The sequence below is a fragment of the Leptonotus elevatus genome, chromosome 12, assembly GCF_054856555.1.
Source record: "Leptonotus elevatus isolate MCC_2025b chromosome 12, RoL_Lele_1.0, whole genome shotgun sequence".
Taxonomy (NCBI): domain Eukaryota; kingdom Metazoa; phylum Chordata; class Actinopteri; order Syngnathiformes; family Syngnathidae; genus Leptonotus; species Leptonotus elevatus.
In genome coordinates, this window is record NC_141250.1 from 20558374 (window position 1) to 20582220 (window position 23847).

General features: G+C 39.0%; 1 protein-coding gene across 1 annotated transcript in view; it reads left to right on the forward strand.

Moving 5' to 3' along the window:
- lrp1bb (low density lipoprotein receptor-related protein 1Bb) overlaps positions 1-23412 on the forward strand; it is a 247502-nt gene extending 224090 nt beyond the window's left edge. Inside the window, exons 79-92 of the mRNA XM_086090410.1 lie at positions 476-582; positions 2034-2150; positions 2265-2438; positions 4258-4383; positions 5498-5662; positions 9495-9656; positions 10168-10342; positions 12019-12123; positions 15166-15279; positions 17671-17747; positions 18483-18573; positions 18959-19109; positions 20340-20478; positions 22349-23412. Coding sequence (XP_085946536.1) covers positions 476-582; positions 2034-2150; positions 2265-2438; positions 4258-4383; positions 5498-5662; positions 9495-9656; positions 10168-10342; positions 12019-12123; positions 15166-15279; positions 17671-17747; positions 18483-18573; positions 18959-19109; positions 20340-20478; positions 22349-22476 — 1831 coding nt within the window. The 3' untranslated portion in view covers positions 22477-23412. The remainder of the gene's footprint in view (positions 1-475; positions 583-2033; positions 2151-2264; positions 2439-4257; positions 4384-5497; positions 5663-9494; positions 9657-10167; positions 10343-12018; positions 12124-15165; positions 15280-17670; positions 17748-18482; positions 18574-18958; positions 19110-20339; positions 20479-22348) is intronic.
- The last annotated feature ends 435 nt before the right edge of the window (positions 23413-23847 follow it).

Sequence of the window (23847 nt, forward strand, 5' to 3'; positions counted from 1 at the left end):
AAGATTTGCAAGACCCCCCCCCCTTTGAGGTTCTTGACATTTTCAAGTTGGAACCTATGGAGGACCAAAACTGCCAAAATTAAAAATAAATAAATGACAAAGTAAAAAAATAAAAACGGATATAAAAAATAGAATTCAAAAATTAAATACAATAAGTAAATATAAACGGAAATAAAAACAACAAAAAAGATATATCATAAATAAATAAATACAAGTAAAAATACATTAAAAAAAAAAGAACAAGAAAACGAGATTCAAAAATTTATATAAAAATAAATATCAAATTAAATACAAAAATTAATACATAAATATAATTAAATATCACACCTTTTATTTATGTCAGAAAGCGTGGTGGTAATCCTATTACCGCATGCACGGCACTAGCATACAGTATACACTAAGACATTTGGTGGCAATGGGGATTATTAACCTATGTGTGTTTCCTGCACTCAGCCAATGTTTGTCTGTCATGCAGGATGATGTACTGGAGTGTAGTAGGCGACCACTCGCATATCGAAGAATCCGCCATGGACGGTTCTTTACGCAGAGTGCTGTTGGAGAAGAACCTCAGGAAGCCAACTGGTAGGTATTTCGGTCGTTAGCTACTTCTGGGTGTTTTTTTTCTCAGTTGCTTTGGTACATTTCTCAGAATTTCTCATTGCTTTGAACAAGTTTGATTATGTCCAATTCTCTGCTGTTTCTAACATTATCAATTGGTTATTGCAATGAGTCTCTGTTCACTTCTCTCAAACCACATTTTGGCATGACATCATTGTATAAGTCTTTACATACAAAATGGTTGGACAAATTGTCATATTTCAAGACTTTTCTCCTTGGTGAATATTGAGTGTTTCAAGCAAAGGGAAATGTGTGAAACATTAAATCAACCAATGACCAGGCAGTTTCCTGGAAATGGCTCGTTGTGGTGCGGATGAATGAATTCATTTGTGGCCCAAAGTAAATAGAAGAACTACACTGTGATTCCTACAGTGTTGCATGTGCAATAATCTGTCCCCTGTTTTTCATTTATACTTTTTTCTCTTTGTGCTATGCAATGTTGTATTTTTCTTTCTGGATCACAAAGAATTGGTCTTGCAAAAATCTTGCCCAGTCTCTTGTAATAAATCGTCCACATACACAAAAGTGTAACTAACGTTTAGAATACTGAATGTGTCATCAAAACTTAAGTGTCTGTTTACACCAGAACATCCATGCAAAGTACACGACAACATGACAAAGTGCTCTGCTGGCTTTGACATGTTCGGTGGCACAAATATTCCGTTTTGAGAAAGAAAATGGCTTTTAATGGGGAACCATGCTGATTTTATTTTTTTGTGTGTATTGCTATGAGAAATGCACTTGCTGTTTTGTAAATTTCAAATCTGATCTGAGAAATGTACCAAAGTGGCTGAGGAAAAACCCGTAATACCGCTCCGGTACATATTGGAGACTATGAAACAACATTTGTGTCGTAACATTTTGTAAATGCTCGTGCATAAATAAAACGGAAATACATACAGTACAAATGAAACTTAGCAGAGCCTCTGAAGTAGCCATTTTTTATTTTCTTTTGTTAAATAGGGGAAACGGTGCTGAACTAGTTTTGAGCATCAGCAATGGCCTCCTTTATTTCAAGCGGGCAACATTCTGTTGTGTTTACAGAGCGAGGAATTCATCATCTGTGGAAAACCTATTTAAAACAGCCAGCCCGGCTCTCAATTATCTAGTCAAACGCTGGTGCAGAAAGTAAAAGTGATGAATTGGCTTGGAATTGTAATGTAAGCATTCCTAAACACGACCATCCAAAGTGCAAAGCACAATTCGGCGAGATCTACTTTGTAATTTCCGCACAGGAGAATTGATTGTTGAAAGCAAAACAAGGCAAAGGGTAGAAACACACAAAACAAAAGGTGGCTTCGCATTTCAGTTGCACCGCCGCGACCTTGGCTTCTCCTGACACCTGACGACTTTCCCGCAAGATGTCGGCCTGCTTCGTACGGTAAATAAAAGTCTTTGTTTCCTCATCCCCGCAGGGCTCGCCATTGATTATTTCAATCAACGTTTGTACTGGGCTGATCCCGAGCTTTCGCAGATTGGCAGCGTGAGATTGGATGGTTCCGACCCGCTGATGACGATCAATGAGAGACATGGTAATTTCTGGCATGAAATGTCTCACTTTCGAAAAGCAACTTGAGATTGGACTTCTTTTTTTATTTTATAAGTATCATGTCTGTTTTTTTTCTGGTATTGTGCTGAATTTACAGGCATCTCCCAACCTTATAGAATTGATTTATTTGAAGATTACATCTATGGAACTGGACTCAAACACGAAGTCTTCAAGATTCACAAGTTTGGCAAACAGCCGGTGGAATTGTTTAACTTGGGAGTGGAGAAACCCACCAATGTTTTGATCTCCCATCGATTCAAACACCAAGATGGTAATTTGGGTTTTTCTTTTGTTTTGAATTATTGTTCATTTCATCAACGAAAACTAAGCAAAAATTATTTTGTCAACATACATTTTTCATCAAACTAAAACTCGACGAGACTAGACTAAAACCCTCATTAATGAACAATAACTGGGACTATGTCAGTATGCATTTTCGTCGACTAATGAAGACGAGACGAAAATGTACTTCACTTAATATAAATTGGACTAAAATCTCTGGGCATTTTAGTTCATGAACAAAAATGAGACGAAAATGATATGATTTTGTAAAATGTTGTCTCTGCTAATCTGTCACTGTGACACTGTCATGTGACACAGTGACACGCCCCCTTTCAAATCTGCAGCTAGCGTGTGCAACATGCACAAACACATGGGACAGACAGGAAGTGGATTCACGGTGAAGGGTAAAAAAAAAAGAAAAGAAAAAGTAAATTATAGTTATAATGTTACATGGCTAGAACGTTCCAACAATAATGTCAATCCGACCGCTAACTAATGCTAGCTAACTTATTAGTGCATAGCAGGGAGTCATAGTAGCCACTTGTTGATATACTGTAATTGTGTGTGAAATTGTTTTTCATCAAAAATATGAGAACATTTTACGTGTAATAGTTTTAGATCCGAAATGTTCAACATAATCTACTAACAAAAAGAGCATACAAGGGTTAAATGATTGTCCTGACTAAAACTAGACTAAAATGTTGTCCGTTTTTTTTGACTAAAACTAGATGAATAAAATTATGTTTTCTTGGACTAAAACAAAGACTGAAATGCTAGATCCATGGTCAACTAAAAATTGGCAAAACAAAAATGGGATGAGGTTGACTAACTATGATAAGAACTAACAAGCGTGATTGAAACTGGACTAAAACAGACAAAATTTGGCGAATAAAATGAAGACTAATGTACATCATTGAAGCAGTTTGAACCTCGCAGTTTGGAATGTGGTAAAAAAAAAAAAAAAACGGAGTAGTGAATTCCAGCTTTATGAATATTTTCTGAGGTCATCATGCAACATCATGCACGAGTCGTCCAACTGTCGTTGCATTCAAATGAAGTCAGTCGGTCAATTTTTCAAAGGAAAGTGTTCGTGTCCCTGGGAGACTCGTTAGACCTGGCGTGCAATGTGTGGGCTGAGTATGTGCATAGAAAGCTTTGACATGAAGCCTGCTGGTCCCATAACAACCTTCGTATTTATCTGTATGTATATATATATATATATATATATATATATATATATATATATATATATATATATATATATATATATATATATATATATAAATATATATATATATATATATATAAATATATATATATATATATATATATATATATATATATATATAAATATATATATATATATATATATACATATATATATATATATATATATATATATATATATATATATATATATATATATAATGCATACTCTATTTTAAATTGTGAATTTCTTTGTATTATTGATTTGTCATGCCTGATTGATATTCTTTGGCCAAACCCTACTCATATCAATATCAGCATGGTAATTTCCAGTATTGAACCGAACACAAGCAGCCCTCGGTACTGTTTTGATGAATTCATTTTTAGATATTTCATGTTGTTCTTCAGTGCGGTTCAAGGTCCAGTAATCAATTAGGCATTTCTCAGCACATCGGCATTGCTTCAGTTTGGTGATGTGCATATGTCAAAATGTGCATATGTTCAACTGTGCCGCCTCTCAGCGCCTTCACAAATATTCCACCCTTCAAAACAGTAACAAAAAGTCAAATATTTGAATTAAATGTATCTTCCTTTCCCAACAGCGTCAAATCCATGCCTGAGGATGTCTTGCGATTTCATGTGTTTGCTCAACCCAACGGGTGCCAGATGTACTTGTCCGGAGGGCAAAATGCTGATCAACGGCAGCTGTAGTGATGTCAACACCTCAGGTGGGCTTACACCTCGGTTTTATGATACGGTTATGCTGTATTACAAGAAAACTGGCAAGTACACAGATTTCAAGGCGTCAGATAGCAAATGCGCCAGTTTGCCACTTGCAGTTGAGACATTTTAATGTACCCTGACTTCACTGCCGACTCAGTCACACATAAAAAAAGGCACGAGAAGTCTATACACGACTAAAAAAAGTTTATTTTTCTGTAGCCTGAATCTTTGTGTGTATATAATGTATGCTGTAGTATTTTCAATGCAATGTTAAAATGACTCAGCATTAGGTTGTATAAAGCATAGAAAATGTGTAACATTAACTACAGATAGTGATTAACTCTCGAAGAAATATAGAGCCCCATTTTTTACCGCCCAGCATGTCACGGGTAGAATTGGGCATAAAGAGGATGTGATGGAATGCAGCCGACTTCCGGCCAATTGAAGCGGCTCGCCTCACTCCCATGAAAATCAGGACGTGGAAACGCGCACATGCTTGACATTGCAGAAGTAGAAATTAAACTCACTGGGGTCTGAGAGATGAGTTTTGGCGGTGGCGCACACAAAACGTGTTTATACAATTGCACGTCGGCCGCACGTGATGGGGATAATTGGAGACCACCTTGCAACCCCACTATTAAAGTACTTTTAAGATAATGATAATAATTTGGTTAATTCATTGATTTTTACAATTATTCCCACACTGTTGTCGTATTTATGAAATGACAAACAATGACGAGTGCCAAATCTGTCTGCTATTCAAATGCACCAAAATCGTGTTACGCCGCCACTATCTTGACCTACTTTTTTACGTTTTGTCACCAACATAGCGTGGCTACCAAATTGGCAAATACGCTAAACTAGATCTGCCCTGGCACCAAAATGAAAGATGCACCCGTTTTTATGCCAATTTCACGGACATCTATCTCCAAAAATTAGACCCATCGACTTCACATCTGCCTTTTCTTTCTTGCTCTCTTCCTGAATTCTCATTCTTGTTGTTTTTGCAGTTGTTGTTGATCATCAACTCTGTAGGATTCGCAGCACGATTGTGTGTGTTGTGTTTACCGTGACTGAGTTCCCCAATAAGAAAGGCGGTCTTTTTCTCCTGCGGTGAAGGTGAACTGTGTCGCCCCCCCTGCGAGAACGGAGGCCGCTGCTTAGCCAATGAGAAGGGAGACTGGAGGTGCTACTGCTGGCCCGATTTCTCGGGTGAACGCTGCGAGGTCAACCACTGCACCGACTACTGCCTGAACGGAGGAAGCTGCATGGGCTCGCCGCTGGGTAAGACGCCCTTCACAAATGTGGCGCGCTTGAGCCCTGCAGGAATTCTATCACGTCAGTCACAAGAGTTTCCGTGGCCAAGGCCCGCTTTGGTTCTTCTTTAAATTGACATCTACTTGTCAAAAAAAGTCTTGGATTGTCATCTGTCAACTCACAAGCATCAAGTACGTACAGCTGATGGTTCATGTTTTATAGTCGTCCCCCAGGGATTCCTCCGCATAGAGCGCAGGGACAAAATGGCATTTTAAATGCGGGGAGCTTTAGGCCATTTCCCTGTTGCACTTGCACAATGAGCCGGTGAATAGTAACACATCTCTTTCCTACGCGGTATCCTTGCGGCAGCTCTGCTTTTGCAAGACGTGCACTTTTGCTAAACCCAGTTTGCACAAAAGTTGATTTGAGTTTGGTACGGTACACGTTTTTGGAGCATTGTGATTATCAAGTGTGGAACAACCCTCAAATACACTATACAACCTTGAGCTATGATTGACACCACTAGCTTGATGCTAACACAAAATGAGCTAATGAATAGCTTTGGTGTTTTAACTAGGTGTCTCAGGCGAATACAATTTGTAATTATTTGCACAATTTCAATAGTTAACTCTTTATGTACAATAATTTTTTTCATACTCTTAATAACCCAGTTTGCACTAAAGTTGATTTGAGTTTGGTACGGTACACGTTTTTGGAGCATTGTGATTATCGAGTGTGGAACAACCCTCAAATACACTATACAACCTTGAGCTATGATTGACACCACTAGCTTAATGCTAACACAAAATGAGCTAATAAATAGCTTTGGTGTTTTAACTAGGTGTCTCAGGCGAATAAAATTTGTAATTATTTGCACAATTTCAATAGTTAACTATTTATGTACAATATTTTTTTTCATAGTTTTCCATACTCTTAATAAAAGTGGAAAAAATGTTAAACATCGATACAGTAATTTCATTATAATTCATAAAATTGAGTTAAAATTAAAAAGATGTGTGATATTGATTTGTGTTGAGGTCATTTTTCTGCCACTAGATGGCATAATAGCATTTGTAAGACGTTGGTGACCGCTCAGTGCATTTTTCTTTTCATATTAAGAGCTATCTAATCTTTAACATGAAGTCACTTGTGAAATTCTGCACATTTAAAAAAATATATGCATTATTATTCAATTTATTGCTGCAAAATGTTGACGTGGACGTGTCTGCGGCGTTGCGACTGGAATTCCTCCAGTACAGGCTTTCCAAGGAAGGGGCGGTCATTAAAAAAAAAAAAAAAAAAAAAGGCATTAAAGGAACTTTAAATTAACTCAAAATGAACGCACTAATTTTGACACCCTTAGTTTTAACCGTTGAAGCGACAGATAGAAAACAGACTGGCATGTATTTTCTAACCACTGCAAAGAACGATAAATGTTATTGTAAACGCGGACACCCTTTCACAGCAGGAGGTGTTGCCCTTCAAGCAACCTTCTGATGACACTTGTTTTAACCTTTTGCTTTGACATGTTAGAGCATCTCTGTGTGGCTATTGCTTGAAAATGGTGGATATTCCCCCGGTCTACTTGCCAACTCATGGGCAGAGAAACTGTGTGGGAATGTTATGTCAAACTGAATTCTGCCTGGCTTTTTTTACAGACACAAAAAGGGCGGCTAACAACAGATTGACTCGCTGGTTTAAATTTCACACTTGATGGTTGGCCGGGCCCTGCAGACACTCAACTATTTGTATACAAACAATTAACAAGTCAATTTTCCGTTCTATATGCCCTTTAAATTGCCTGGGATTGATTTCTACTTTAGAGGAACCACTGTGCTCACGATCCGCAGTCTACTAATGAACCTCTAATGAGGGGCCAATTGTAACAAAGACAGAGCTGTGCATTTTATTGTGTGCGGACATTCTATTTACGTTAATGTCACTGGAACCAGACAAGTGGTAATCAAAGAGTTAACATGTTCTCAGAATATGCTCCATATAGTGGATCATGTTTGAGGTGAATTTCCACATTTTACACATTCACATTCTACTAATCCGATATTATCCCAACACACACACATACATTTTTTATTTTTTTTATGCTACATGAGCTGGCAAAAAGGCATTTATAGACATTACTTTGGTGGTGTGGAATATGTTTTATTAGCACAAGCATCAATATATGGATAACTTGTTGTGTTTGAGGCTTTTCCAAACGGCCTGGAGGGTATTCTTGAAGAGAGAAAAAAGGCGACATCATTTGTTCTGCTTTGGTGCATTTTACTTTGAACCTCATAACCTTGGAAAATTGTTGTCTTCTGAATCACACCGAGTGGATTTTTTTTGTTGTTGTTGTTGCTTTTACTGCCTCTCACGTGTCTTATGATGGCCATGAAGTCATGTCATCCAATGTTATGACCACATTGCACAGAGGAGATGGCCACTCATGGAAAATTGTTTGCCATTTTGGACATGCAGGCACTTACACATTTCATATTTCCAGTGGACAGTAATGCATAGCATTCTGTTATTTCAACCGTATTTTCACTGTTGGCCAGAAAACCAAATGTGGTCCGTTTGCCGCTGGTCTGTCTACATGTCGTCTGTTATTTTATATATATATATATATATAAATAAATAAATATATATATATATATATATATATATATATATAAACATTACTAACCAATTAAAAGTGTTGAAAACTCGGCTGTCGACTGTCTTAACACCTTCGCACCCGTTACAGTAATCGAGTCTGGAGATAAAAGCGTGGATGCGTTTCTCTTGTCTGGATATGTTTTTCAGCTGATAAAAGGCTGTCTTAATTGATTTGATATGTATGTTGAAATTAGCACCCCAAGATTTCAAACTTGGTCTTTGGTTTCTAAAGACAGTGACTCGAGGCTCCACGTGGCGGAATGACATCATTTCAGAAACCACGCCCCCTCCACGTGGTGTCCGCATTGTCCACATTTTAGTAACCTACACGGACTATTGTCACAGAAAAACATGGCGGACGAGCAAAAGCTGTTGGGAACAACAGTTTTCTACTTCCCTTTTTTTTTTCCCTTTATTTGTTTCAATCTCTTGTTGTCAATAGTTTATTGAAAAAATAAATAAATACAATTGTTTTCTGCTTCCGTTGTGCCTAAAGTGTTGTTCATATGCCGCAGACGCTCTTCACTGCCTCCTATAGTCTGGGAGAATATCGACCGCAGTGGGGGCGGCAAGCCACGTTGCGTATAAAAGGCTAAAAAAGTTGTGCCGGCTGGATTATTGGTGATGTGTTGATGTTGGTCGGGATATGATAGCAACATAATGTTGTAAATACCAACTTGAAAGATGTATTTGGTAACTCAACCAAGGTGTTTGTTATTTTTTATCTGAAAAGTTGCAACTTTGAAGGTCTGAGAATTTGCCCAACAGCAACAATATGAGATACAGCAACCCCCCCCCCCCCCCCCCATCCATTTGTTTTCTATAGCACTCGGCCTATCACAGCTGACCTTGGGTGAAAGTTGGGGTACCCCCGGGCCTGGTCCCCAGCACAGTCACATTCACACCTCTGGACAATTTAGATGTGAGAGGGATTCGTAGTGCCAGGAAAAAAAGTGAGCAATCAAACGCTGAATCTCATAACCCTGGGGCAGATGTGCTAACCACTACGCCAGCGTGCTGCACATAGAAATCAGTGCAGGAGTTATTTTCTTCCGTTTTCGCGGGCCCTTCAATCCTCAACGGCACGCAGCGCTCTGAAACATTTGCTGGGCTCGGAGCTCCTTCACCTTATTTATAGACGAACGTTGCTGCTTTTCTGTACACGCCCTAATCCCCTCCTCTCACGTCTCCATTTATCTAGGTAAGCCTACTTGCCATTGTCCTCTGGGCCTCTCAGGGCCGTTCTGCGAGAGGAGGATATGCGACAGCTACTGTTTGAACGGCGGAACGTGTGACGTCACTCAGGGGAACCAGCCCGTGTGCCGCTGTTTGTCCGAATACACGGGAGAACGCTGCCTGTACCGTGAGTTGTGCGCCTCCAATTTAACGGCTGCCGGCAGAAAATACTTGAAATGCATGTGATTGACACAAACAAGCAGGATCAAATAGCAGAGGAATTGAATTCGTTCACGTTAAAAGTTCAGCCTGTGCAACAAAAGCTTTCTCCTGCAGCATTTTTTCCCCCCCCGCAAATAACAGATTTTATAATAAACAAAATTAAAATAGCCACAATCAAGCAACCGTCGGGTGTTTCTGTGCAGAAGTGATAATGATTTTATTGTGTTTTTATCACACCGCTTTGTAATTATTGTTAGTGGGGGAAACAATTTTGGCGACACATCATTAGTATCCCTCCTCCCATTGTTTGCCCAACGGGTGAAATGTTTTCAACTGTGGCTAAGATGTCATTTGATAAGGATAATTAAGTCCCATTAAAACCTTTCCCAAGTCCAATTAAAGCAGCTCAAAGTGCATTCCTGGCGTGTTCTTCACATCTTCTGCTGTCGTTGTCTCTCTCCCCAAATGGCAAGCAGATATTTGTCACCACTACTGCGTCAACTCCAAGGCGTGCACGCTGTCCAGCAGCGGCTACGTGGAGTGCGTGTGCCCCGCCCGGTTCGAGGGAAACAAATGCGAGGTGGACAAGTGTCTCCGTTGCCACGGCGCGCCGTGCCTCATTAACGAGGAGACGGCAGATGTGGTTTGCAAGTGAGTTATCGCCTTCTGCTTGCTGTTGCGCTGCATTGTAGACATTTGCATTATTTATACGTTTGTCAAATCCCAGATGTGCTCTACACGTTCAATAATTGCGCCTATTAGACATAATGTGTACAGTGGCGCTATGAGATATGAATGACTACACTTTTTGGATCTGTCGTTGGGCGTATTTTATTTTTTTTTGCTTTGAATGTGAGCTGAAATTTACAACAAACTAACAACTAGCCAACAAAATCATCATTGTTGTTTGAAGCAGTTATAGATGAAAAAGCTATACAGTAGTCTTAAGCTTGCTGGAGGTGAACTCCACCATATTCCTATGTGCATTTACCCGAACCCTTTTTTATTGGAAAATAAAATGTGATTTTATTTAATTTTTCCCCCAAATTCAAGACAAAGGGTTTGCTGGTTAACAAAATGAACAGAAAGAGTTGCCTTTTTAATGAAATCTGGTTCTCTTCAGCTGGAATTCAGAAAGCATCGTGTTCTTGTATTGCCCCATCTCCATGCAGCTTCAGGAAGTGTTCCTTTATTTTATTTTTTTATTTTATTCTTAAAAAATAAAAAGAAAAAGAAAAAAAAAAGAAAAAAAAAGAAAAAGAAAGGAAGTGTTCCTTTAGCTTTGCTAGCTAGCGAGTTGTGCTGTACTATAATTGCACCAATTTGGCATTGCAAATCATGCAGTTAGGGCACCGACTCGCATCACTCAACTCTATATTTATAGAGCACTTTAAAACAACCACCGCTGGTCCCTTAAGATGGAACCCAGTGAAAACAGCAGAGCCCAGAATTGAACCCTGCGGAACACCACACAATCCGTTATACATACACAACGACTAATCACAGCTCGGCTTGTGAACATCACATGACCAAACTTAGAAAACAGGTGAGCCGTGATTGGTTGTTTACCCTGAACCACTGTGATGTCATTTTGTCATTTTCAGTTGACAGCAAGTGGTAAAATGGATGAATAAAAATGGGTGGATTTTGCTGCTTAATTCATATTCATATTAGAATGTCCAGTTTAGTCTAGTGGGAGCACATAGAACGTGATATTGCCAAGAACGTTTTTGACTTGCCTTTAAAGGGTTATAACACTGCCACCTAGATGCTATCCATTAGCCCATCTATGATGTTTCCCTTTATGTGTTAGCATTAGGCTAAGCGGACTGTATGTTTAAGAGTAATTCTTCATTTTTTTTTTTTTTTTTTTAGAAAAAAAATAAAAAAATAAAGAGTAATTCTTCAACTTGAAGTGGCATCAAACATTTTGAAGACAATTTTTTTGTGTTCAAACTGCGCTTTGTTGTGACGTGAGCCGAGATGGCTTCACTGTCACCATCCTGCGCTAAAAAAATTTTTTGCCCGCAAGTCCAAACAAAAAAACTTGTAGTCACTCATATCTCAAGGCATAACAGTATCTATCTCTCACATGGCACCAAACAGGTGCTAAAGTTGTGCAAGGTTCTATCCAGTTTGACTAGTCGTGAGGCATTGACAGTTCCATCGTGTTTTTTCCCCCTCTGGGATAGAGCATACATTTGCATCATTTTGCATCATCAGCAAATACAAGCTGTATGTAATTTTATTTTTTTTTCTGAAATGAGCTGCTTTTTGCTTGTGACAAAATCTAACCCTGTACAAGTCATTATTTCCTCACCCCTCAGTTGCACAAATGGGCGAATTGCACCAAGCTGTCAGCTGTGTGATGGATATTGTTACAATGGAGGCACCTGTCACCTGGACCCCGACACCAACCTGCCTTTCTGTCAGTAAGTCGCACGCTGTGATTATTCTCACCCTCGCTGCCGACATGCAAATGGCGCTTCTTTATCCCAGTAAGCCTGGCTGGCTTCAGGAGCACATCCGAGAACCGTCGCAGGCTCCCCGCATTTGCCCGCTCGGAGACTCGCGCGCTACCTCGCGACGCAATCCTTAAACCCGAGTCGCGTTTGAAGTCACATGGCGGAGGCCACGGCGCAGCGTGAGGGCTGGATGCCAGAGCGCCATCTTACGCTGTGTGACACGTCGCTGTGGCTTAAGGCGGATAAAAAAAAAATAAAAAGCGGAATCCTGTTCATGGCTTGCCATTTTGAGCATATCATGCTCGTCCTCCTTGCTGTAAAAGAGCTCGTGTCAGGTTTCCTGACTCTCTTCAGTCGTAGGATTTAGAAGTTTGCTCTCGAGAAAGAAAAGAGGGGGTATGTGTCAGTCATTTAACATGACATTCAGTGGAGGAATAAATAATTTAAAAAAACGCTGTCGCTCTTCCAAGCATGGCCCACAGATTAATATCACCTGAGCTATCATGGCATGCGGCGCTTTGTTAAAAATTTCTTCAAGGGGCAAATTGGAAATCCTTTCTTCTCAAGCCCAACGCTCTGCATTTTTAACTGCCCATTGTCCACCCTTTGCTCGATTGAAATTCGTCCTCGTCCCACAAATTCAAGTGGATGGAATCCATTTCTATGCAAATGACTCCATCTGATCGTAGGCTTTTATTATTTCCGAAAAGGAACAGGAGATGTATGCGAAGATATGTACAACTTTATCAAGAATCTTTACTTCTCCGTAATGGCGAACTTTCAAGGCCGAACTGCATTGCTTTGATGGATAAAGCCTTGGATCGGGCGTAGTCATAGCAAAACAACATTCTCACGTGAAATCCTTTCTATTTTCTGTAGGGCCTTGCTTATTACTGTTTTGCCAGTTTAACATCAGTTATTTTCTTTCTTTTCCAGAATAAGGGCAAAGCTGACTAGTCGACTTTGCCCGCTGTGCAATGACTATTATAGTTTGGAGACAATTAATAAGCAATCACATTTTGGCATTAACAACATTGGGCGCCTCATTGAAAACAGGTCGTCGGTCGGTGCAGCGGCGGTGCTTCAACGTGATTAAAATTGAGACCCTGAGCACATTCACTTGCAAAATATGCATTTCTACTTTCAAATATAACAAAAGCTGAAGCGCAAGAATACCCAACTGAAAGGCTATTTATTTATTTATTTATTTATTTTGCACACCCCAATTATTCTTTAATTAAAAAAATAAAATAAAATGGCCATGGTTTGGGATCCTGGAAAAATACAAGCAAAAAAAAAATAATTCTGCAAATGTGCGAATCCACAGATGGCAAACTGTGAGTATGCGGGCGGTCGCTTGTACATTATGAATTGTTTAAGTTTTTAAAATTATGTACTATACAGTGTATCGATTAGACCCTGAGCACATTCACTTGCAAAATATGCATTTTTACTTTCAAATATAACAAAAGCTTAAGCGCAAGAATACCCAACTGAAAGGCTATTTATTTATTTATTTATTTATTTATTTATTTTGCACACCCCAATTATTCTTTAATTAAAAAAAGAAAATAAAATGGCCATGGTTTAGGATCCTGGAAAAATACAAGCAAAAAATAATAATAATAATAATAATTATGCAAATGTACGAATCCACAGATGGCAAACTGTGAGTATGCGGGCGGTCGCTTGTACATTATGAATTGTTTAAGTTTTTAAAATGATGTACTATACAGTGTATCGATTAGCGACCTTGCAGTTTTGTTCTGTGAATTGGTGTTAAAGTTTTACAAGTTTCAACTGTTTGCAAGGCCATGAATGTATCTGAACGTGATTGGATGAACGTGTCAGTGGGTGGAGCCAGTGCGAACGACGAAAGCCGGAAAAAACGAGTGAGAGTTGAAAGTATGTAAAGCTCGAACACGTTGACATCTGGAAAAAAAATATCAGTGACATCATCAGTTAATCGACTCTAGATTATGATCGATTTAGCATTGACTGCAAAAACATTTGAAGTTTTTCAAAGTCTATTCCAGAGAGAACGTTCTTTCTTTCCGTCCTCGTACAGATATAAAAGTTTTAATGTTTGGCTTTAGAGCTCATTTACAGTTTCCTATTTTAGGTTTCTTCTTACACAGCATGCGATTATAACTCAGCAGGTATTAATCCGCGGCCGGCTCTGCGTCGTTTCTCACAATGACAAATATTCCGTACGTTGGCAGCTGTGATTTATAAGCACGGAAAAAAGGGGCTCTTCAATTTCGCCAGTGTTCGGATTCGTCTGGATTTCACCGACTTGTAAATCTATTCACAATCGTTCCGTCCTGCGACAGGCAAGGTTCCTTTCGCTCACTCCAAAATGCTCGTTTCCATCAGGAGAGCTCCAGGAGAGGTTTGGCGCCGCCAGCCTGCCTTTCATTACATAATGTGGATTTTGCCTACCAAGAATAATTGATGGCCTTTTCTACGCTTCATTTATTATTGCTTACTTTTTCATGTTGTAGATACAATTGAAGATGTTTCACAGTTGTGGCAATGGTCTTCAAACTTAAAAATACGATGGTGCCTTGACATACAAGTGACCCAACTCATGCGTTTTTTTTTTTTTTTTGCTGTATAGTGAACAATTCTTCAAAGAGGCCGCAGTTAAACTCTTCTTCATTTGTGTCTGTATTACAATTCCACATCCAACATATGCACATAATGATGCACAAACTGTTGAATTTGATTGCTATTCATGTTTTTAGAAAGTAAAGTTGTGCTATTTTCCTTATTTAAAAAATATATTGATGGCTGCTGGATGAATGGATTGATAGCCATTCATTTTAATGGGGCAAGATGATTTGAGACACATTTGTTTAGAGTTTAACTTGTATGTTCAAGGCACTACTGTCCAGAAGATGTTTTTTGGAAAATGCACTCCCATCTTCTCCTCGAATCCTCTAAAAGTCCGACGGCAAGGTCAACAAGTGTTCTCTATTCCGTAACTCCCCAAACAATGTCTTGCAGCTGCACATCAGGGTTCAAGAACCAACGTTGCGATGAGCTGGCCAACCCCTGCGATTACTTCTGTCAGAACGAGGGGATGTGCACATTAACGGCTCTTAACAAACCCCGTTGCAAGTAGGTCACCCAGCCCACCACCCGCTTTGTTGACGCCTCACTCAACTCCATCCGGCCCCCATCATGAAGCCTGTCCAGGAGAAAAAGGGCCCTTTCTTCGGCCTTGTAGGAACTCTTTATGTAACGAGTGCTTCAAAATACATGAGCAAGGGATGATTACATGTCGTCCGCGGGGAATGATTACTGCCTGTCCTAGTTTTGATTGATAGGTCAATCAAGATGCGGCAAGTTGAAAGTGGTAATCTTGTCAAGTGTGCTGAGTGTTCCGTGTTTTCCTTATTCAAAAGTCCACGCGTCCTTTAAAATGTGCAAATGAAACTCGTCTTTGTTATCCTATAATGTGAATTCAAATACAAGTACAAAAACAAAAACACTTACACTACGAGATTAAAGTCATAATTTTATATGAATTTTGATATTTAATTTATATTTTTACCTAAGTCAATTATTATGAGGATGAAGTTGTACGTTTTTTGTTTTTTTGTGTGTTTATTTTCAAGAGAAAAGTAATGGGTTTTATTTAGATGAAGTGTTATTAATATTTATAATATAATGAAAAGAAACAACAATTTTCAAACTTTTTGGTTTGTTTGGGGGGTTTTTACCTCAAAGACATATGACTTTTTTCTCATAATTTTAACCAATTTGAATCTAAAATAAAAAAAATTAAAAATATTGCAAAAATCAGGATGCGCAAGTGCCGATACCAAACTTTTTTAAGGTATTGGATACTGGAGGCTGCCGATACCAGCCACCATTACACTTAAGGCAAAAATAAATCTGACATTAAGTCTTCCTCAGCAATAGTTGGTGGCAAATTATTATTATTATATATTTCCGAAGTATTGGTGAGTACTGGTATCAGTCTGAAAAAAGTGGAAAAAAGTGGTATTGAAACTGCTTACGCAAAAATAGAATTTTTTCTGAAAGACGTAACTTTTTCTCTTATTTTATAACTTCAATTTAAAAATTACAACTATTATAAAATATAAAAAATATCCAAACTGTTGAATTCATTCTCATTATTTACAACTTTAAACTAAATATATATATATATATATATATATATATACATAAATATTTAATCTCTAAATTGTATTCATGTAAAACAAAACATTCCATCTAAAAAATATATTTTAATCATAAATTGAAACTAATTGTTTTTGTATGGTCTCCCAAAAAATATTGCATTGTTCTCAGAAAGATTTTTTTTCTTGAAAATATAAAACAAATCTTAAATGAATTCAACTTTCATCCTCATTATTTACAACTTCAATCAAAAAATATTTTCATCTTGGAAAATACGACTTAATTCTTGTAAAATGCAAAACCTTGCATCTCCAAAACCCTGGAATATCTTCTACTTTATTCTCGTAATTTATGGCTTTAATGTAAAAATGCATAACGAAAGTATGCAAATATTGACCACACAATGTTGTTCTCATAACTTCAAATTCCAATCTCAAATTGCATTTCACCTCAAAAACACACCTTATCCTTGTGAAATATGACTTGAAATACTGTCATTATATTTCATTTTCAGTGTGGTCCAAATATGTACTCCTCCATCTAAAAGCAATCTGTCAATCCGTAACAACAAATTTGAAAGCTCCTCCAGACGTACGTACGTCACCTACGCGATGTTAATCCTGCAATCTTCCCTTTTCCAGCAATCTGTCAAGCCACAGCGCCAACATGATTTATTCATCGCGCTAATGAGCGCCCCAGGCTAACGTCATGACGAGGCACTTGTTACATGATCGGTTGCTGCACGAGTCGCTGTCACTCGTTCACCCATCTCATGCGGGCCTGGCCCGGCACGGCGGGAGGCGGGGGCCGACTCCCAACGTGACATCGTGTGCTCATCAGACCGCATTTCGCAACATGTGCATGACAGCGAGCCGCAGATGACGATTGCTTACAAACTAGAGCAGCATGTCATGTTTTTTTTTTTTGTTTTGTTTACTTCCTGGTGAAAGTTCATTCTTGGAACGCTGGTTGGAAACACAATCTGAGGATGTTGATTATTTGTTGGTGTCATATACGCTGTAATTGGTACGCGTGCATGTCATTAGCAGTGATTCATACATAGGATCATTATCCAATCGCACCTTCCGGATCGTTCATGCTTTACGGGCCCATCTGCGCTCGTTGTGTGAAATTGCATACATTCACCGTTGCAAGGGACGCTAATAATACAAGGACTTGTTGTGCCGCCATCATCTTTCCACACGATAATAAGCAACATCAATTCTCACTCAGTGTATGGACATAACATATGCATACTGTACACGTTGTGATTTTTTTCCCCAGATGTTGCTTTGTCGACTTCAACAAGTCGTCGTCTAAACGCTAACTGCTGTTTTTTCACCATGCTATTTTCTTGACCAGGTGTTCGACGAACTGGGCTGGGACGCAATGTGAGAGACCCGCACCCAAGAGCAGCAGATCAGATAATACTAGTGGAGGTTAGTTGGGCACAGTCGCGATCATTACGTTCCTACGGAAGCGTGGAACTGCCAATGTGGACTTTTTGTTTGACTGGCGAGTAGTTCCAAGGTATTTAAATGCGTTTGTACGTACTTGTAGGCTAAATGCTACAAACATAGCATGTTTTCCCGTAATGCCACGGACTTGTGCACGTGCGAGTGCAAAAAAAAAAAAATCCCACTTTATACCAGTACTTTTGAAAATCAAGCAAAAAACATTGTTTATTCGTAACTTTTATGATTAATTGTGCCTGCAATTCATGATTTAGGTTTGGCTTTTTTTCCCCCCCATAATGCCATAGGGTCATACCCCGTGGCATTGTGGGAAAATAAGCTATGGTTGTACCATTTAGCCTACAAGAATTGATTTGAATTTTTATTTCGGACATGCATTAAAAAAATAATTATAAAAATAATGAAAATGGAAATTGTGAAGCCAAAACCTGTAAACAGCAAAAAAATAATAATAATAAGGGAAAAAAGGAATTGCAAACAAGAAACAGAACTTAACATCATATTAAGCAACAAGACATATAAAGTAAGACGGTCATCAACCCAGTCTTTGGTAGTAAGTTAAAAAAAATAGTAGGAAGAAGTGTCAACTTTTATATTCCCCTTTATCTCCATTTCAACATCAAAATATCAACAACATTTTGTTTTACAATTTACTCACGCGTTTATCTTCTGTCTTCCCATGCATCGTCTCTCTCCTAGGAAGCATAGCCATCATCGTACCTCTGGTCCTGCTGGTGGTCTTGATGGTGATGGTGGTGGCGGGCATTTACATCTGCAGACGAAAGCAAAGGTTGGTACTAGTAGCACATCTAGTCGTTACTTTTCCTGAGGGGAAAAAAAACCCCCACACAAGCACGGGGGGGGGGGGGGGGACATGCAAACTCCACGCAAGAAGATTCAAACCCAAAACCTCCGAACTGTGAGGCTGACGTGCCAAACCCCTTCCACACTGTGCTGCCAAGTGGAAAATCTATGAGGATAAAACATTGAGCTTCGTTTCGAGCGAGCGTGATTCTGTTTTTTGGGAACATCGCAATCCATTAAGCCTCTGACTGCAGTTCAGCTTTTCAGTTATTCACTCAAACCACACCGGTTGGGTTTGTGTCATGTCGCTTTGTCAAACGGCAATCCCGAGTTACATCTGCGCGTTTTTTTTGCGCCGTGCACACTTTCAGGGGGAAACGTGTCCAAAGGCAGCCCATGACCAACGGCGGCATCAACGTGGAGATCGGGAACCCGTCATACAACATGTATGAAGTGGACCACGACAACCACGCCGATGCGGGCAGCCTGCTGCGGCCCAGCTTCACGCTGGACCCACATAAGGTGGGTCAGCGTATCTTGGTGTGCCGCAGGGCAATTATCTCATTTCACTTCAATGGTTCAAAAATGATTGCCTTGAGGTGCAAGTTTTTCAAGATATGAGCCGTTGTTTGCTCAAATTTTGTTTGACTCATTTGAGATACAAGCGCTCTCTCGTTTTAAATAAAATCAAATAGAGAAAGTGGTTTCAAGCTGACTGTAAATCTAGCATCAACTTGCTGAAGGCTCCTGCGAGGGAAGGGAGGTCCGAGTATATAAAAAATTAAATAATGGATATTCCAACATCAGTGATAGAGCAGCACATGCAGGCAGATAATAAACAATACTCATAGTCATCTTTTCTTTATCCTCTGCAAAGAACGACTAATATTACAGCTGCTTACTGACAAGCTGTGAGTGTCTCCATGTATTATTCTTCCCCAGAATTATTAACATGCTAACAAAAATGAGTTTTTGGGAAAGGGGGCCGGAACAGATTAATGGCATTTCTATTTATTTCAAAGGGGAAAGTCCATTTGAATTACAGCTATTGATGTCCTGTACAAACTTGACAAGAAATAATGAGAAAAATGAGGCATCTTGAAATGAAAATTCCAGTTTGAAGCGACCTTGTATTGTCGAATGTAACGTCATAAACCCAATGACGCATTATAAAAAGGATTTATGGCAGGGTTCCGTTCCTACAGCAACGAGGTGACCCGAATGTGTACACAAGTCGGAATGGGCTTCGCTAGCCTACGCTAACAAAGTAGGAAGCTAATAATTACAGTAAATATTTGTATTAAAATATTTCAATTTATGTATGTTTGTTTTATCAAACAAAACATTGAAATGAAGTTTAATCAGGTAAAGTACAGCAAGTCCTGGACTTTTTTTTTTTTTTTTTTTTTTAAGTAATCCTCATCTTGGGACTCCACTTCCCACTTATGCCGAGCGCATGAAATGAGCTTTAACACCTTCACTGATGTGTTTTTTTGTTGTTGTTTTTTTTTGGATGTTAGCGCTTCAAACCCGATGCTTTCCGCACCGCCAACTTTGACATCTGCTATTGTTAGAGCAGCACAGCTCCATTTCAAACCTTTTCCCTCATTTTTCTCTCCTCCAATCAAAACTCTCTCCAACTTGTCTGTGGGGTTCTCGCATGTTTTTCATAAGCACTCGCAAACTGTTAACGGCCATTTTTTTGGCAAACTTTGCATGATCAGCAGCCGCCGCTGCTTGCTTGTGTTGCAGGGCTGGTGTGTAAAATCCAGTGACCCTCGCGCCTTGGGTATCAATTCGGTGCCCAAGGAGGTAATCCCCGGACAGGTGAATTTTTCAAACCTCACTATGACTTTGCCTGATAAGGACATGAACCATCGTTGTATAGAATGTAAGCAACCAATGAGCAACGGACGGTGCCTGCAATGTTTGCTTGCTGTTTAAATGTGTGACCACCTTGTGCCAAATGCTGTTTTTGTTGACGGTCAATGAAAGGAAGTCCACATGCCACTGGATTGAAATTCAAAATGTGTTTGCATGAGTTTGAATCTTCCCTGCATGTGAATTGCACTTTGATCCCTTTACACTTTTCACTTTAAAGATGCACATACTGATGTTGACGTATTAAGACAACAGCATTTTGTTATCAATTCGTTGCTGTGGGGCTTTTTGCAATCGCATTTCATTACCTTTCAAAACACTGTGGCAAATAAAAACATATTTTTTTTTTTTTGCGACAATGCTACCATAAACCTGTAAGTGGTCCTCCATTTCTATGAATGATTTAAAGTATGTGAACCTGCGTAACCACGGTAACAGCAGAGACACCATTCTCCAAATAATGATCCTGCAATTATTTGAAGACCGTATTGTTGATTTAATGTACAGTAGGTGATGTCATTTATTGGACCCCTGCTGAATTTTTAAGTTTGCTCACAAGAAATGAACAGTCTGACAATATTTTATTAGCTAAATGATCTACCGGTACAAACTGACAAATACCGTATAAGCAGACAGCAAACTATGTGAGCTTGCTGACAGGGTGGACAAGGGAGCACATCGGCCTTCACTCAGCGACACCAGTCAGTTTGTAATCCAACTGTTGTTGTATATTTCAAATTTGTGAAAGATTTCTGATATCAATTGAAATTTCATGATGACAGAGTGGACATGTGAAAATCCAACGACACACATAATGATGAAAAAAGAATGTGCTGTAAGTGCTTATTCTGTAACGAGGAAATAAAATGTTCCGTTCTTTGTAAGGGTTTTACCCCTTAATGACAGGGTGGACAGTAATTTCAGGGACGCATGCTATTTTTCTTATTAGCTATATACTAGCGGATGATATACATTATATGCAAACAAACGGCTAACTATTTGAGCTTGATGACAGGGTGGACATTTCTGGCTATTTGTTAGCATTTAAGGAGCAAATTGACCTTCACTAAGCAACACCAGTCAGTGTGTAATCCGACTGTGTTTTGTTTAACAAGTGTATTTCAAATTCCTGAAAGTTTTTTTTTATATCAATTGAAATGATTGAGTGATGAGTGGACAAGCAAAATTTGGCAGCATCCAATTACACACATAATGATAAAAAAAATTGTGGCATAAATGTTTAATCAGTAAGTGGCATAGGTATGAGGAGAGAAAATGTTCATAATGTCAATGAAAACATCGGAAGGTTTTATTTTTAAGGGGTAACATGTTACCCCATAATGACAGGGTGGACGGCAATTTCAGAAACACGTGCAAATTGCTCAATATAATAAGGCAGTATTTTGTTGCCGTGCGTATGTTTTGACTCATTGTCATGCTGGCAGCCCCATCATTGAGCCATCTCCCTGCTGAGGGAAGATGGTTTTCGTCCAGAATTTTACAGTCCGCGGCTCTGTTCATTGGAGCGGTAAAGTTGTCCTGTGCCCTTTGCAGGGAAACAGCCCCCAAACATTACGTTTCCACCTCCGTGCCTGACTTTAGGGGATGGTGTTCTTTGGGTCATACTTTTTTGGAGTCACAATTCTGACTGAGCTGTAGGGGATCTTTGTTTTGTTTTTCCACTCGATGCGCTTTGACTGACGTTCTGGCTTTTAGCATATTCAATAAACAACCGTAAAATTGGAGACCGCTAATTTATTGTGAGCAAATTTACAAATTCAGCAGGGGATCAAATAATTATTTCCTCCACTGTGGAATATATTGGACCTGACTATATTGCATCTTTTTCTAATCCCTCTCCCCCCCGCCCCTCCATACAGCCCATGAATTACGCCAACCCGGTGTATGCAAAGATGTATACGGACGGACAAAACTGTCAGAAGCCGCTCATCAGTATCAACGAGAGAAGAGAGCTACTCCCAAAGAAATTCGAGGGGATTATTCATGAAACTGCCGCATAGCCTACTTGACTCTTTCTACTTCTGTTTTTTTTTTTTTTTTTTTTTTAACCGACGTATAATACAAAAGCGGTGAAACAATAATTTTTGCACAAGGCTTTTTTGTTTTTCCTGACGCGGCATCAGCATTACGCGCTCGGAGTCATCTGAGCGCTATTTTCACGTTGCTTTCAAACATCTGTTCAACTGAAGGTTACGTCCGTCCTGTATGGAATGACACTTAAGCCTCTGGAGTGCAAAAAAATCTATTCACGCCACATCATTGTTACGCACATTTAAAACTGTTTGAATCTGTACCCTGCGTTTAACGATAAAGTGGAAAACAGAAGCTATTGAAGTAAATACCAAGTTGTTAACGGTTTGCAGCATTTCTTTGGTTGTTGTTTTGTTTTTTATGTTATGGTCTAACCACAAAACCTTCAGTGTTATATGTCACTCTTCTTTACCTGGTGGATCTGCAATCTTGGATTTCCAGTCCTGGCCATAAAGTGTTTTAAATTGTCTTTGCCATTCTCACGGAATTTAAGCGTCGTCGATCATGTTGCTGTAGAAAAAAAAAAAAAAGAGATGTTTCTTTTGTTGAAAGAGACTGAAGCCCACCTTGAATGTTCTCCGATCAGATTCTGTACTTTACGCTGAGAGGACAATTGCTGAATATCATATTTTTCTAAATCTCATGTATTGCGCTTTTGGTAAGGTTTGGTATATTTTACCACAAAGGCTGGTCAACGCAAGACTTATCATAGATCACATCTGTTACTTTCCAAAAGGAAGAGGATAAATATAAAGACTTTTTATAATTTTATATTTGATTTGTATGTGGTTTGACTGCTATGTATTTTGACAAAAATGTATTAAATGTAAGTAATTTTTATATATAAAATGTAAATCAATATTGAATAAAGGGGGTTTATTTCCATGCAGCAGCCCTTTCTTGTCACAATACAAAATGCTCCTTATTTTACATTAGGATGCAAACTCCTTTTCATACACTGCCATTAATTTTCCTTATGATGTTTTTCTAGCCACATCATTTCCGTCCACTGTCGCCATAGCAACCAGACTGATGCCTGCCCTTTCTTCGTCTGCAATGGTCTCACAAGGATGTTGACATTTCAAGCATAAGTGCGGCCATCACACTCTTGTGTTAGTGGAAAGGAAACCAGAAACCAACTACGCAAAAACGACAGTTTTGTAGCATAGATTCAAAATTAGCTGTCTGCAATTGTTGATAGTCGAGTTCATGTAAGATGGCTGATTGTGTTCATTCATATTTTGCTCTTATAAACAACCCTGTGCAATATTTTTCATACTTAAAGGATAAAAGCATCTTGAAAGCATCCATTCCAATATCAAACTGC